The 16,411-nt window shown below is 48.6% G+C and overlaps 1 protein-coding gene across 3 annotated transcripts in view; it reads right to left on the bottom strand.

Moving 5' to 3' along the window:
- Nucleotides 1–16,411, bottom strand: part of LOC137351514 (single-stranded DNA-binding protein 2-like) — a 109,951-nt gene that overhangs the window by 15,542 nt on the left and 77,998 nt on the right. For 2 of the 3 annotated variants that reach the window (XM_068015985.1, XM_068015983.1), the window contains 9 exons: nucleotides 11,594–11,677; nucleotides 9,888–9,947; nucleotides 9,566–9,632; nucleotides 6,177–6,247; nucleotides 5,489–5,556; nucleotides 3,751–3,799; nucleotides 3,369–3,404; nucleotides 2,815–2,866; nucleotides 1,535–1,605 (listed from right to left, as the gene is read on the bottom strand). In XM_068015985.1, the coding sequence (XP_067872086.1) occupies nucleotides 1,535–1,605; nucleotides 2,815–2,866; nucleotides 3,369–3,404; nucleotides 3,751–3,799; nucleotides 5,489–5,556; nucleotides 6,177–6,247; nucleotides 9,566–9,632; nucleotides 9,888–9,947; nucleotides 11,594–11,677 (558 nt within the window). The remainder of the gene's footprint in view (nucleotides 1–1,534; nucleotides 1,606–2,814; nucleotides 2,867–3,368; nucleotides 3,405–3,750; nucleotides 3,800–5,488; nucleotides 5,557–6,176; nucleotides 6,248–9,565; nucleotides 9,633–9,887; nucleotides 9,948–11,593; nucleotides 11,678–16,411) is intronic. The other variant, XM_068015984.1, reaches the window with a different exon arrangement.

Raw genomic sequence — 16,411 nt, forward strand, 5'->3', positions numbered from 1 at the left:
TTGAGGACCCTGTCAACCACAGTGGGGGGAAATCCTCGGTTGAGGAAAAAGGTCATACCAGAAGCACCGTCATGGAAGGTAGCATCATCAGAGCAGATGCGTCGAAGACGGAGAAACTGGGAGAATGGAATGGAGTCCTTACAGGAGGTAGGGTGTGAAGAAGTGTAGTCGAGGTAGCTGTGGGAGTCGGTGGGCTTATAATGAATATTAGTAGACAACCTATCCCCAGAGATGGAGACAGAGAAGTCGAGGAAGGGAAGGGAAGTGTCAGAGATGGACCATGTAAAGGTGAGAGAAGGGTGGAAATTGGAAGCAAAGTTGATAAAGTTTTCCAGTTCGGGGCGGGAGCAGGAAACGACACTGATACAGTCATCAATGTACCGGAAAAAGAGTTGGGGGAGGGGGCCTGAGTAGGGCTGGAACAAAGAATGCTCGACATATCCCACAAAAAGACAGGCATAACTAGGACCCATGCGGGTACCCATAGCAACACCTTTTACTTGAAGGAAGTGAGTGGAGTTGAAGGAGAAGTTGTTCAACGTGAGAACAAGTTCAACCCTTCTTCGGAACGAGCAAGTATTAGAAATGTCACAGGTTATAAGCAAGTGATCCGGGGGTGGGGCAAGAGATAACAAAGGAGAAGATGTAGATTGGATAAGGCCACATAGCTGACCAAAAGGTCATGGAGCAAAGGCAAAGATTAATGAACAATATTTGACACCAAGGCACATAAGGTGATGTTAGGACAGGTGATCAAAAGATTATAAGAAGCAGCTTAAAGGAGGAGAGAGAAAAGTGGAGAGGTTTAGGACAGGAATTCCAGAGCTCGGGGCCCAGGCAGCTGAAGGCACGGCCGCCAATGGTGGAACAATTAAAATCGGGGAGGCTCAAGAAAGTGGAATCAGGGGTGTGCAGATATCTCAGAAAGTTGTGGGGCTGGAAGAGATTACATAGCGAGGGGCAAGACCACGGAGGGATGAGAATATTAAAATTGAGGAGTTGCCTGACCGGGAGTCAATGTAGGAACACAGTAGGTGATGGGTGAATGGGACTCGGTGCGAGTTCGGACACGGACAACAGAGTTTTGAATGTGCTGAAGTTTACGGAGGGTGAGAAATGGTGAGCACTCTCATGAATGAGGTTTCAGCAGCAGCTCAGTTTAGACAGGGCGTACATGGACAATGTTATGGGGTAAAAGTACATCTCATTCCTCCTGAAGGTGCTGACTGTCTCTGGGTACAGTTCCATTGGTGGCATTCCCCTCAGTCATCTGACTCAAGTCTCATTTGCGAGTACAAACAATGAGTGACAGCAGGCTATTTGACTATAGTGTGCATCACAGCCAATCCCAATCCTGTGACTGTATTGTTCATCAGGAGCAGGAAGTCAGGCTACCCGTCCCCACCCCCACATGGACTAATCCAGAGGTACTGAGACCAACACCCGAGGCCAAGATCAGCAAAGACCTGAGATCCAGACTAAACACACAAGCGACTAATCTGCTGGGTCGCCCCTGTTACTGGCGTGGACTTACACTGGGACGGCTCCCTCCGGGTCCAATGGAATTCATCATCGTGTACATGTTTTCACTGGAGTTTGTGGAATCTAAAAAAAGAGCAACAGAAGCCGTAGGTGGATGGGTAGCAGTTCCAAGTGGGGTAGGTCACAGTCCGTCAGAGTTTTATACAAGTCAAAAGAACCTTTAGGGAAATAATTCCATTCAAAAGATGATCCTGATTTACAATTATTGCTATCATGACCTCAGCCACATGGAGCAGTGAGATTAGATAGTGGCCTCTCACCTCTGGGTCTGAAGGCAGCTTAGACCAATGTGTTAATTGCCTCCTATATAGCTCGCCCAGGGTCTTGTGTGAAATGAGTTTGAATGGTCTCTGTGTCTACCTGGGCACAAGCACAAAACTTGGGCAAACTCAATAAAAACCAGAATTCTCAGCCACAATCAAAGATTGTCATAGAGTCATAGAGAGATACAGCACTGAAACAGGCCCTTCAGCCCACTGAGTCTGTGCTGACCATCAACCACCCATTTATACTAATCCTACTTTAATCCCATACTCCCTACCACATCCCCACCTTCCCTCAATTCTCCTACCACCTACCTACACTAGGGGCAATTTACAATGGCCAATTTGTCTATCAACCTACTAGTCTTTGGCTGTGGGAGGAAACCGGGGCACCCGGCGGAAACCCACGCGGTCACAGGGAGAACTTGCAAACTCCGCACAGGCAGCGCCCAGAACCGAACCCAGGTACCTGGAGCTGTGAGGCTGCGGTGCTAACCACTGTGCCGCCCCCTGATTGTGTGAAGAAAAGAATGATGGGACAGTGTAGAGGGAGCTTTACTCTGTATCTAACCCCATGCTGTACCCTATCCTGGGAGTGTTTGATGGGGACAGTGTAGAGAGAGCTTTACTCTGTATCTAACCCCGTGCTGTACCCTGTCCTGGGAGTGTTTGATGGGGACAGTGTAGAGAGAGCCTTTACTCTGTATCTAACCCCATGCTGTACCCTGTCCTGGGAGTGTTTGATGGGGACAGTGTAGAGAGAGCCTTTACTCTGTATCTAACCCCGTGCTGTACCTGTCCTGGGAGTGTTTGATGGGGACAGTGTAGAGGGAGCTTTACTTTGTGAATGAGACTTTATTTTGAAGAAATAAATTAAATTAAACATTTCAAAATGTAAAGTATTTTGACCAGTCTCACTCTCCACTAGTTATGATTCCAAAGCACCCTCCCCTCTCCCCTTGCTCTCTAGCTTTGATGCTGCAATGATCAGTGGGAAGAGACACCATACCTCCTGGGCTGGGAATGATTGGTGTTCCGGGGGGACCACTGCCTGGGGGACCCTGAGAGAGAAAATATCACATTATTCCAAACAGACTAGAAATAAACCCCCATCTCAGAATACAGGTCCCCTGGGGTGGGAGGGAGACTAATCAGACAGGGAGTGGGAACAAGGGGAGAGGGGAGAGGGAATACAGAGTGGGGGAGAGTAGAGGAGGGAAAGTCTCATGGAGGGGAGGGAGGGGGAGAGTGAGGGGCAGTAAATGAGTGGGGAGAGGATGGTAGGAGTTATGGAGGAGAGGGGAAGCTGGGGAATGGTACACCTGCCAGTGCAGACGGGGAAAAGCGAGGAAGCTGGATGCAGGGAGGGAGGTGGGGGATTGGTTCCTGCCACAGCAGGGGGGGGGGGGGGTGGGGGAAAGCTGGATGCAGGGAGGGAGGTGGGGGATTGGTTCCTGCCACAGCAGGGGGGGGGTGGGGGAAAGCTGGATGCAGGGAGGGATTTGCCCAAATGTGAAAGAATGCAACTGTTAGGTTATATTGAGGTCAAGTTGATAAACTCACCACATAACTGCCTGGTGATGATGAGGAATATGGAATCTAGGACAGAGACAGAGAGAGAGAATCCGTTAGATTCAATTTCTGTTAATTGAGTGAACAAGTACAGGGTCATCAGGTAGAACAGACATAGTTTGTTTAATATAAAATATAATCCACATATTAAAGGCTTATTCTGCAATATTTGTGATAATGTAAGGCTGGGCCTGGAGACTGTAGGGAGCTGCTGAATTAGAGTTGTTTTAATGCATTTACTGGAAAGTGATTAGACTGTTAACAGGTTGGGGACATCTGAAACAGTCACTGTGGTGAACCAAGAGTTAATCTCAAACAAAGGCTGTTTCTCTGCTCAATTCGTTCCAACTCCCTCCGTTCACCCATTACTTACGGCGTTAGCATTCGGTGGGTTCGGCCATGTTCTCCCTCCACCTGGGCCCCTGCAACAGAATGACAACCCTGTGTTACAGATATCATATACTGGGGCTGCTCATTGGGGGTTCCTGAGCCCAGTAAACCCTTCCATTAACCAGAAGGCCTCCTGCACACAGGGGACCCTCTCAGTGGCAGGGGATCGCAGTAATAGTTCCCTCACCAGCAGCCTCTCCCTCTCTCGATCACAACCTCTCCATCCTCCTGATCCGACTGTGGCCTTTGCCCCTCTGATCTCCTCTCCCTCGCAAGCACCAAACACCCAGGGCTGGATTTTCATTCCGGGGTTGGGGCCTCAACTTTGGGATAGTTTTCAGGTCCCAATCCCGCGCTGTGTCAGTGCGGCGGATGTGACACTACATTCAAATGCAAATGATCGAATGACCCTACAGGCAGCAGATCAAAGGGCCAACAGTATTACGGTGCAAACTAGTGACCAAACAGTGAACAGGAAGGCAGGTGAAGCTCCGTGTTTCAATCACACTTTTCAAAAAATTTCTTTGAATAATAGTCGATATCGATGTCTGACTGCATTGCTCCCGACAGCTAATCACTTACGGGCACGGGACTGTTTGCTCCTCCAGCTTTTCTCTTTGAAAATTCCCTTCTGGCCCTCCCCAGCTCATTAACAAGCTCCTGAGTGAGTTTAACAGGATGTTAATTGGGGGCAAGTGGATTCCCCGCTCCCCAGCCCCACCCTCTCTGAAAATTGCGGCACCTTCCAGAGGCATCAGGATGTAAGAACACGATCGTTAATTCGCACTCACATGCGTGCTTGAACCCCCCATGGCTGAAAATTCAGCCCCCAATTCCTGTACCGTCCTAACCAACAGCCAGACAGTAAAACAGATAAAGCTTGTCATTAGCACATTTCTATTTGTGGGATCTTGCTGTGCGTAGATTGGCTGCATGTTTCCTACATTACAACAGTCATTACACTTCATAAGTACCTCATCGGCTGTAAAGCGCTTCGGGATGTCCTGCAGTTGTAAAAGGCGCTATAGAAGTGCAAGTTCTTTCTTTTTCTCTTGGCTCTCACACTAGAACCAGGGAAATTTGCAGCACAACAGGAGGCCATTGGGCCCATGGTGTCTGTGCCAACCCTTTGCAATCTAACACAAAACTAAAACTAGATTGCTCTCTAGACTGGGATTGTTCTCCTTAGAGCAGAGAAGGTTAAGGGGAGATTTAATAGAAGTGTTCAAAATTATGAAGGGTTTTGATGGAGTAAATAAGAAGAAACAATTTCCAGTGAGAGGAGGGTCAGTAAGTGGAGGCACACAGATTCGAGGTGGTTGACAAAAGAACCAGAGGGGGAGATGAGGTAACATTTTTTAACGCAGTGAGTTGTTGTGATCTGGAACGCCCTGCCTGAAAGGGCGGTGGAAGGAGATTCAATCGTAACTTACAAAAGGGAATTGGATAAATAGTTGAAGGGGAGAAAGTTACAGGGATATGGGGAAAGAATGGAGGAGTGGGATTAATTGATTAGCTTTTTGAAAGAGCCAGCACAGGCACGATAGGCTGAATGGCCTCCCTCTGTGCTGTAAGATTTTATGATGATCCCACTGTCCCATTCTCTGCAGTATCTCTCAGTCACTGATAATTTAAGAGGCTCAGTCTCCACTAGCTGGGAGTTCGTGAACACACACCACATCGAAACGCTACAGCAATCGCAATCCAATAGGAAATCTTACAGATTCATTCCCGGAATTCCAGGACCTCCTAAAGAGTTAGGTGGGGGCCGCATCGCTCCTCCGTAACTCTGGAAAAGAAAGGTAAAGCAGACAGGAATCAGACAGCAAAAACTCTGAGGATATCAGGAACAGAACATGAGGCCAACTGACTCAACACAGGCTGGGGGCGGTGCTTGGGGCTTTTCACTCTGTGTATGGGGCTCAGTACCAGCACAGGAATGTGCATTTATCACTGAGCTGTATAACACAAGCAGTTATTGAAGACCGGCCCCAGGGTCCTGCTTTGGACTCACTGTGAAGTAGACTACGGATTTTCACCTTTAATTGCACCCAAGACCACAAAACTGCTGTTGGGAGAGTTCAACAGGTACAGCCTGACCTGTAACAATGAGACAAAATGAAATCACAGTCACTGAGATACTTTCCACAGTCTCTGCTGTTGGACGGATTGTGTGAGAGGCTCAAAAACTGGCTCCGAGTCCATCTTGTCCAGAAGAGAGTCATGAGGGTGAGGGGGTTTGTGCATCGGGGACAGAATTAGCGTTGGGAATGCAGAAAGACACGGTCATATCAAAGGCTAATTCATGAGCATAGACATATAACGAAGACGTGCTGTCGATACCTCGGAGCGTGGAATGGCCGAGGGCTGATGGATGAGTGAAGTGCTGACTGGGAATGGGTCATTTACCTGCGGCCCCATACTTGCTAGTCCACGTGGAGCTGTCATTCTCTGTATCGGACCTGCCATACTCGGATGCCCTGAATAGAACACAAAGGAAAATTATCATCTCAAATACTGACACACTCCCCGAGGAACCCCTGTAAATACTGACACACTCCCCGAGGAACCCCTGTAAATACTGACACACTCCCCGAGGAACCCCTGTAAATACTGACACACTCCCCGAGGAACCCCTGTAAATACTGACACACTCCCCGAGGAACCCCTGTAAATACTGACACACTCCCCCAGGACCCACTGTAAATACTGACACACTCCCCCCCCAGGACCCACTGTAAATACTGACACACTCCCCCCCCAGGACCCACTGTAAATACTGACACACTCCCCCCCCAGGACCCACTGTAAATACTGACACACCCCCCAGGACCCTCTTTAAATAATTACACACCCCCCCAGGACTCTCTGTAAATACTGACACACTCCTCGGGGACCCCCTGTAAATACTGACACACTCCCCCGGGACCCTCTGTAAATACTGACACCCCCCCCCCCCCGGGGACCCCCTGTAGATACTGACACAGGGGATCCCTGGGGAGTGTGTCAGTATTTACAGGGGGTCCTGGGGGAGTGAGTCAGTACTTACAGGGGGTCCTGGGGGAGTGTAAGTACTGACTCACTCCCCCAGGACCCTCTGTAAATACTGGCACACTCCCCCAGGACCCTCTGTAAATTCTGACACACTTCCCCAGGACCCCGTGTAAATTCTGGCACATTCCCCCAGGATCCCCTGTAAATACTGGCACACTCCCCCAGGACCCCCTGTAAATTCTGACACACTTCCCCAGGACCCCGTGTAAATTCTGGCACATTCCCCCAGGATCCCCTGTAAATACTGACACATTCCCCCAGGACCCCCTGTAAATTCTGACACACTTCCCCAGGACCCCGTGTAAATTCTGGCACATTCCCCCAGGATCCCCTGTAAATACTGACACACTCCCCCAGGACCCCCTGTAAATACTGACACACTCCCCCCCCCCCAGGACCCACTGTAAATACTGACACACTCCCCCAGGACCCCCTGTAAATACTGACACACTCCCCCAGGACTCTCTGTAAATACTGACACACTCCTCGGGGACCCCCTGTAACTACTGACACATTCCCCCAGGACCCTCTGTAAATACTGACTCACTCCCCGGGGACCCCCTGTAACTACTGACACACTCCCCCCGGGACCCCCTGTAAATACTGACACACTCCCCGGGGACCCCCTGTAAATACTGACACACTCCCCGGGGACCCCCTGTAAATACTGACACACTTCCCAGGGACCCCCTGTAAATACTGACACACTTCCCAGGGACCCCCTGTAAATACTGACACACTCCCCGGGGACCCCCTGTAAATACTGACACAGTCTCCGGGGACCCCCTGTAAATACTGACATACTTCCCGGGGACCCACTGTAAATACTGACACACTCCCCCAGGACCCTCTGTAAATACTGACACACTCCCCCGGGACCCTCTGTAAATACTGACACACTCCCCCGGGACCCACTGTAAATACTGACACACTCCCCCGGGACCCACTGTAAATACTGACACACTCCCCCGGGGACCCACTGTAAATACTGACACCCCCCCCCCCGGGACCCCCTGTAAATACTGACACACTCCCCGGGGACCCCCTGTAAATACTGACACACTCCCCGGGGACCCCCTGTAAATACTGACACACTCCCCCGGGACCCTCTGTAAATACTGACACCCCCCCGGGGACCCCCTGTAGATACTGACACAGGGGGTCCCTGGGGATTGTGTCAGTATTTACAGGGGGTCCTGGGGGAGTGAGTCAGTACTTACACTCCCTCAGGACCCCCTGTAAGTACTGACTCACTCCCCCAGGACCCCCCGTAAATACTGACACACTCCCCCAGGACCCTCTGTAAATTCTGGCACATTCCCCCAGGACCCCCTGTAAATACTGACACACTTCCCCAGGACCCCGTGTAAATTCTGGCACATTCCCCCAGGACCCCCTGTAAATACTGACACACTTCCCCAGGACCCCGTGTAAATTCTGGCACATTCCCCCAGGATCCCCTGTAAATACTGACACTCCCCCAGGACCCTCTGTAAATACTGACACACTCCCCAGGGACCCCGTGTAAATGCTAAACACTCCCCAGGAAACTAATCCTGGAGATCACAGAAATCTCGACTCTGTGCCGTCTGTGATTTTTGATGAATGGAGTTCTGCTGACTTCCTGCCTACCCACAGCCCAGGATGTTATGTTCTAGAAAGCCAGGTGGTCCAGGATAGAATTGCAGCTAATCTTTGCACTTTATAGGCGTTTATTTACAGAGATACACATTACAACCCACACCTCCTAACCCAACCACCACAGTTTCAGTCTGTTCCTATTTATAAAAAAACAAGTGAATCCCCAGTTAATGCTCACCACCTGCATACAATTAAGTACAAAGAAATCCTGGTGTGAAAACCTTATCGGTTCACTTCAAGTTCTGCAATCGAAGCCCAGATTTCTGTCTGTGAAATGTCTAGACTTTTAACTCCACTATCTTTCCCTCATGTCTGGTACGTGAATCCTGTATGAATACTAGGAACAGACCACAGTCCATCTAATTCACCTTCAACCATCCTGGTAATTACATGATACAATGATGATGGAGCTGTTGATTAATCACAGCGATCAATCTCGATCAATAAGTGGACAACAGACCCAGACATGAGGTGAGGAAATCCCCCAGTGGTGGAAAGCTTTGGGAACAAGCTCCTTCCGAGCTCCACTCAGTACACGTCATGTTTCAAATTACTCAAATACGAGATCCCAGATGTTATTTTCTGTGAGAAATCTCTCTATTTTGCATTTGAATCAATACCAACGATCCCACCCGCACCCTGGTGAGTCTGTTCTATAGATTGGCCACTCCACTGAAATATCGTTTCCCCAGATTAGTTTGGAATGTCCCCACCCCTTGAAGCATGGCCTTGTCTTCTGGTTCTCCTGTTCTAGAGAAGGTGAGACAGCTGGTCACAGGCAGTGTTCAATCCTGCAATGTGACTGGTTGCTGGGCCAATGGACTCTGGCCTGAACATCCACAGACACAGCCAGCTCTGCTCCTCCGACCCCAGGAATAGACCCAGAGGAATGGTCCAATGGCGGGGGTTGGGAAACATCCCATGGTGGGGGGGGTAGGGGGAAGGATGATGCTTCTAGGATGGAATAGTCCAGGTTAGGATCAGCTGCTGCTGGCACTACTAACATCCCGGTCTGTGGCTGCGAATTGCTGAGGCACTGGCCCGCTGACATGTGTCTATTAGTCCCTGCACGTGATTTACAGTCTCCCAGTTCCAGTATCTACCTTGCTGCCTGGTGGGATCCATGGCATTCGGTAACAGGGGCTGAGACCCTGGGACTCCAACAGGAGGCTGCAGGAATAAAGCAAACACAGGAAGCATTAATACAGAGCCCCTCCCCCCACCACTCCCCAAGATTGTGTCTGATGTTTCTCAGGTGCCCTTTTGAGTGTTGAGAAATAACACAGTTGCAGGAACAGAACATGCAATGAGACTCCCATTGACGAACGCCTGACAGGTGTTGGGGATCCCATTCTCCAGTCTGTGATGTGTCAGACTAGGTTCGAAGGACAGGTGGAGTTTTGATTCCATTCAGTCAACACTCACCTGTGCCGATATTCGGAGGGACGAGCGGGGACTGCCTGGGTACCGAGGAGACATGAAGGGCTGTTAGGGGCAAATAAAAACTCGTCACAGGCAGGAACATCAAACCCATTCACACTGAACATCTCTGAAAACCCACAACTGCAGCAGAGCAGTGGAGAACTCGGTGCATTTACGAAGTACCTTAGAACACCTCCCAGCAACATCGCAAAGCTCTGCAACGACCGCCAAGCTCCCACTACACTGTCCCATCAAACACTCCCAGGACAGGTACAGCATGGGGTTAGATACAGAGTAAAGCTCCCTCTACACTGTCCCCATCAAACACTCCCAGGACAGGTACAGCACGGGGTTAGATACAGAGTAAAGCTCCCTCTACACTGTCCCCATCAAACACTCCCAGGACAGGTACAGCATGGGGTTAGATACAGAGTAAAGCTCCCTCTACACTGTCCCCATCAAACACTCCCAGGACAGGTACAGCACGGGGTTAGATACAGAGTAAAGCTCCCTCTACACTGTCCCCATCAAACACTCCCAGGACAGGTACAGCACGGGGTTAGATACAGAGTAAAGCTCCCTCTACACTGTCCCCATCAAACACTCCCAGGACAGGTACAGCACGGGGTTAGATACAGAGTAAAGCTCCCTCTACACTGTCCCCATCAAACACTCCCAGGACAGGTACAGCACGGGGTTAGATACAGAGTAAAGCTCCCTCTACACTGCATTGGTTGTGGTGTGACTGCCCAACTCATTTCCCATTGCATGAGTACTGCCAATAGGCAGGTGATTTTTAACCCTGGTTTCCACCCACTCAGTAAATCAGCATTCACCTAATGGGTTCGTTAAAAATTCAAAATATAGCCCTCCCATCTGTTGGGAAGTGCAATACCAGTTGTGGCACTGAGGAACACGAGTCAGGAAGGCTCCCATCCTCCAACCTGTGCTGAGTTAGTGTATCTCAGCTTTATTGGGCATAGAGTGGGCTACCATTAGCCTCGGCACCCTAGTGAGTAGTAAAGAAAATTCTGCTCCTGATCGCTGCCCAGTGAGCCCAGCTGGGAAAGGGGTGTGTGGATGGTGAGTGTGGCAGAATCAGCCTCATATAGGGAGTGGAGGAGGCCATTCAGCCCCTCGAGTCTGTTCTGCTTTTCAATTAGATCATGACTGATCTGTATCTCAACTCCATCTTGGTTCAGTAACCTTTAACCCCCTTACCCAACAAAAATCTATTAACCCCAGTTTTGACATTTTCAATTGACCCCCAATCTCGACAGCATTTTGGGGGAGAGTGTTCTAAATTTCCACTCCCCTTTGTGTGAAGAAGTGCTTCCTGACATCACTCCTGAACAGCCTGGCTCGCATTTTAAGGTTATGCTCAATTGTTCTGGACTTTCCCCACCACAGGAAATAGTTTCTCTTGATTATCCATCTCCATGTGCACTCAAGGAGAATCCCTGACATTGGGAAACAAATGCCCGGCAGCTACGTGAGCCCCACCCCCATGACTGAGCCCTGCCCCCACGGTCTGTCACTCCCCCATGAACTGGCCCTGCCTCCACACTGCAGCTCCTCCTGTGACCTGGCCCCACCATTCTCCACAGTCTGTTCCCTCCCCTACAGCCAGGACATAAGACTCACCCCACAGTCAGATCTCAAGCTCTCTGCCTCCCCAGAGCCCCACCCCAGTGTCAGACAGCACTTACCTGACCATGGGGGCCCATGATGGGGTTGTTGGGGTTGTGCGGAGGTGCCTGTGTGTGAGGGGATGGCTGCGATCCTGGGGGTCCCTTTGATGGAGAAGAAATAAAATGATCAGTGACCACTGGGACAGAGGTCAATTGCGATTAAAATGCCTCTCACTGGAACATGAAGGGGAAAACTGTGTAGGGCTATGGGGAATGAGGAAGAGACTGGAGCCAATTGGATGCTTTCTTCAAAGAGCTGGCATAAGCACAATGGGCTGAATGGCCTTGTCCTGTGATGTATGATTCTATTCAACCCCCGGGGAATGGCACTGACCACAGGAATAAAGGCCCACCCTGTTCTGAATTATTTCACCTAAGCCACGGGATGTAAGTGCTCCAACTGGCCGGAGTTAGGAGGTGAACAATCAGCTCTGCATATGCTAATATGATGGTTATACACCTGGACTAATAAAGTACTGAGAAGCTGAGTTCGAATCTCACCCCAGCAGTTTGAGAATTTGAATGCAGTTTAAAATCCCATGTTCTCAAGACCCAGTAATTTTAATGGCTATTTCCTGATCCATGCTGGAACATGCCTGCGTGCAGAGGTTGGCCAGGCTGGGCCGATGACCTGAATCTGTGGAACAGAACCCAGCACAGAGTCACCACCATCGGGAGAGCAGGACGTTACTGTGTGGCTATGACATTGAGGGTCTAAACTTAGCATCAGGAAGCAGTTTGCTACTTGGGCCTGAGGGAAAAGACAAATTATGGCCTGGAGTTTCCTGAAACTGGCCAAACCAGTGCAAAAGATCAAGGAACTTCTTCACAGGAGCTACATCCAGCACAAATGGTGTTTCCGCAATCTTTTACGAACATACGAATTAGGAGCAGGAGTAGGCCACTCGGCCCTTCGAACCTGCTCCGCCATTCAATAAGTTGATGGCTGAACTGATTACTCCACATTTCCACCTACCCCGGATAACCTTTCACCCCCTTGCTTATCAAGAATCTATCAACCTCTGCCTTAAAAATATTCAAAGACTCTGCTTCCACTGCCTTTTGAGGAAGAGAATTCCAAAGACTCACGACCCTCTGAGAGAAAAGATTTCTCCTCATCTCTGTCTTAAATGGGCGACCCCTTATTTTTAAATAGTGACCCCTAGTTCGAGATTCTCCCACAAGGGGAAACATCCTTTCCACATCCACCCTGTCAAGACCCCTCAGGATGTTATATGTTTCAATCAAGTCGCCTCTTACTCTTCTAAATTCCAGTGGATACAAGCCTAGCCTGACCAATCTTTCCTCAGAAGACAGCCCACCCGTTCTAGGTTATTAGTCTAGTGAACCTCTGTACTGCCTCCAACGCATTTACATCCTTAACATCTTTTACAAAATATTATCCTCTAACACGCTGCCCAATTGTGCTGGTTCACGGATGATTTTACATTTATGGCTTACTCCTACTCCTAATTCATGTGTTCGTAGGATTTATGCAACTGAGTGTGAGCAGAAACTTGAAGCATAATTTCATGTGTGAATAACCAGTGCAAGTTTGAGTAAAGTTTGCATCTGGATTGTCAATTGCACCTAAAGTGGAAACTCAACCCCAGGATATAATATACAAATAACCATATACCATATAATATACATATACCACGATATACATATAACCATATACTATACATATACCATGATATACATATAACCATACAATATACATATACCATGATATACATATAATCATCTTCTTCTTCTTTGGCCTCCTTATCTCGAGAGACAATGGATACGCGCCTGGAGGTGGTCAGTGGTTTGTGAAGCAGCGCCTGGAGTGGCTATAAAGGCCAATTTTAGAGTGACAGGCTCTTCCACAGGTGCTGCAGATAAAATTGTTTGTCGGGGCTGTTACACAGTTGGCTCTCTCCTTGCGATTCTGTCTATTTCCCTGCCAACTGCTAAGTCTCTTCGACTCGCCACACTTTAGCCCCGCCTTTATGGCTGCCCGCCGGCTCTGGCGATCGCTGGCAACTGACTCCCACGACTTGTGATCAATGTCACAGGACTTCATGTCGCGTTTGCAGACGTCTTTAAAGCGGAGACATGGACGGCCGGTGGGTCTGATACCAGTGGCGAGCTCGCTGTACAATGTGTCTTTGGGGATCCTGCCATCTTCCATGTGACTCACATGGCCAAGCCATCTCAAGTGCCGCTGACTCAGTAGGGTGTATAAGCTGGGGATGTTGGCCGCCTCGAGGACTTCTGTGTTGGAGATACGGTCCTGCCACCTGATGCCAAGTATTCTCCGGAGGCAGTGAAGATGGAATGAATTGAGACGTCGTTCTTGGCTGAAATACGTTGTCCAGGCCTCGCTGCCATAGAGCAAGGTACTGAGGACACAGGCTTGATACACTCGGACTTTTGTGTTCCGTGTCAGTGCGCCATTTTCCCACACACTCTTGGCCAGTCTGGACATAGCAGTGGAAGCCTTTCCCATGCGCATATAATATACATATACCATGATATACATATAACCATACACCATATAATATACATTTACCATGATATACATGTAACCGTATACCATATACTATACATATAACCATCAGGAAAGGCTGAACAGGCTGGAACTCTTTTCTCTAGATAAGAGAAGGTTGGGGGATGACCTGATAGAGGTCTTTAAGATTTTGAAATGATTTAACAGGGTAGACCCTGAGAAGATGTTTCCACTTGTGGAGAGACCAGAACTAGAGGCCATCAATATAAGACAGTCACTAATAAATCCAAATGGGAATTCAGGAGAAACTTCATTCCCCAGTGTGTGGTGAGAATGTGGAACTCACTACCACAGGGAGTGGTTGAGGCGAATAGTATCGATACATTTAAGGAGAAGCTAAACAAACACATGAGGGAGAAAGGAATAGAAAGTTATGCTGATGGAGAAGAGGAGGGCTGGGAGGAGGATTGTGTGCAGCATAAAGACCAGCATGGACCAGTTGGGCCGAATGGCCTGGTTCTGGGCTGTGAACTTTATGTAAACTATTGAAATTTTGAGCTGCATATAAACAGCTCCTTACCTTTATTCAACGTGGCAAAGTAACTACCTGTTAACTAGTTAAAGTACCAGTTTTAACTGCAGGTTTTCATCAATGTTCACTCTAAGCTGCACAGCCATGTGGCAACCCAGAACATCCTGCACACGGCGGCCCCTTTAAATTTAAAGGGGCTGCACACTTAAAGAACTCGCATCTGCACGCCAAGAAAAATGACGGAATGTTGGTTAGCATGCGTCTGCTTTGTGCAATGAAGCAGAAATATTTTTAAAATCAATTCATTGCTGTTAACGTTATAGCCAGGGCTCAGCCTATAATTCACACAAGACAGATGGCCTGAGAGTGAGGGAACTGATTCCCTCTCACTGACACATACTGACTGGAAATGAAAGGCAGTGAGTTTGTGTGTCGATCTGTGGGAAGGCTGCAGCAAATACAAATCTCCACATGGGGGCAGGGCTGTCTGCAGAATAACAGCCACAGCATTTAAACAATAGATGTGTCAGAGGCACAGTATCAGAGCGAGCACAAAACACAGAAATCAGCGAATCAGAGAGCGAGCACAAAACACAGAAATCAGCGAATCAGAGAGCACAAAACACAGAAATCAGCGAATCAGAGAGAGAGCACAAAACACAGAAATCAGCGAATCAGAGAGCACAAAACACAGAAATCAGCGAATCAGAGAGCGAGCACAAAACACAGAAATCAGCGAATCAGAGAGCGAGCACAAAACACAGAAATCAGCGAATCAGAGAGCGAGCACAAAACACAGAAATCAGCGAATCAGAGAGCGAGCACAAAACACAGAAATCAGCGAATCAGAGAGCGAGCACAAAACACAGAAATCAGCGAATCAGAGAGCGAGCACAAAACACAGAAATCAGCGAATCAGAGAGCGAGCACAAAACACAGAAATCAGCGAATCAGAGAGAGAGCACAAAACACAGAAATCAGCGAATCAGAGAGAGAGCACAAAACACAGAAATCAGCGAATCAGAGAGCGAGCACAAAACACAGAAATCAGCGAATCAGAGAGCGAGCACAAAACACAGAAATCAGCGAATCAGAGAGCGAGCACAAAACACAGAAATCAGCGAATCAGAGAGCGAGCACAAAACACAGAAATCAGCGAATCAGAGAGCGAGCACAAAACACAGAAATCAGCGAATCAGAGAGCGAGCACAAAACACAGAAATCAGCGAATCAGAGAGCGAGCACAAAACACAGAAATCAGCGAATCAGAGAGCGAGCACAAAACACAGAAATCAGCGAATCAGAGAGTGAGCACAAAACACAGAAATCAGCGAATCAGAGAGAGAGCACAAAACACAGAAATCAGCGAATCAGAGAGAGAGCACAAAACACAGAAATCAGCGAATCAGAGAGCACAAAACACAGATATCAGCGAATCAGAGAGAGAGCACAAAACACAGAAATCAACGAATCAGAGAGAGAGCACAAAACACATATCAGCGAATCAGAGAGAGAGCACAAAACACAGAAATCAGCGAATCAGAGAGCACAAAACACAGAAATCAACGAATCAGAGAGAGCACAAAACACAGAAATCAGCGAATCAGAGAGAGAGCACAAAACACAGAAATCAGCGAATCAGAGAGAGAGCACAAAACACAGAAATCAGCGAATCAGAGAGCACAAAACACAGATATCAGCGAATCAGAGAGAGAGCACAAAACACAGAAATCAACGAATCAGAGAGAGCACAAAACACAGATATCAGCAAATCAGAGAGAGAGCACAAAACACAGAAATCAGCGAATCA

This window comes from Heterodontus francisci, chromosome 36 (assembly GCF_036365525.1).
Source record: "Heterodontus francisci isolate sHetFra1 chromosome 36, sHetFra1.hap1, whole genome shotgun sequence".
In the NCBI taxonomy this organism is placed as follows: Eukaryota; Metazoa; Chordata; class Chondrichthyes; order Heterodontiformes; family Heterodontidae; genus Heterodontus; species Heterodontus francisci.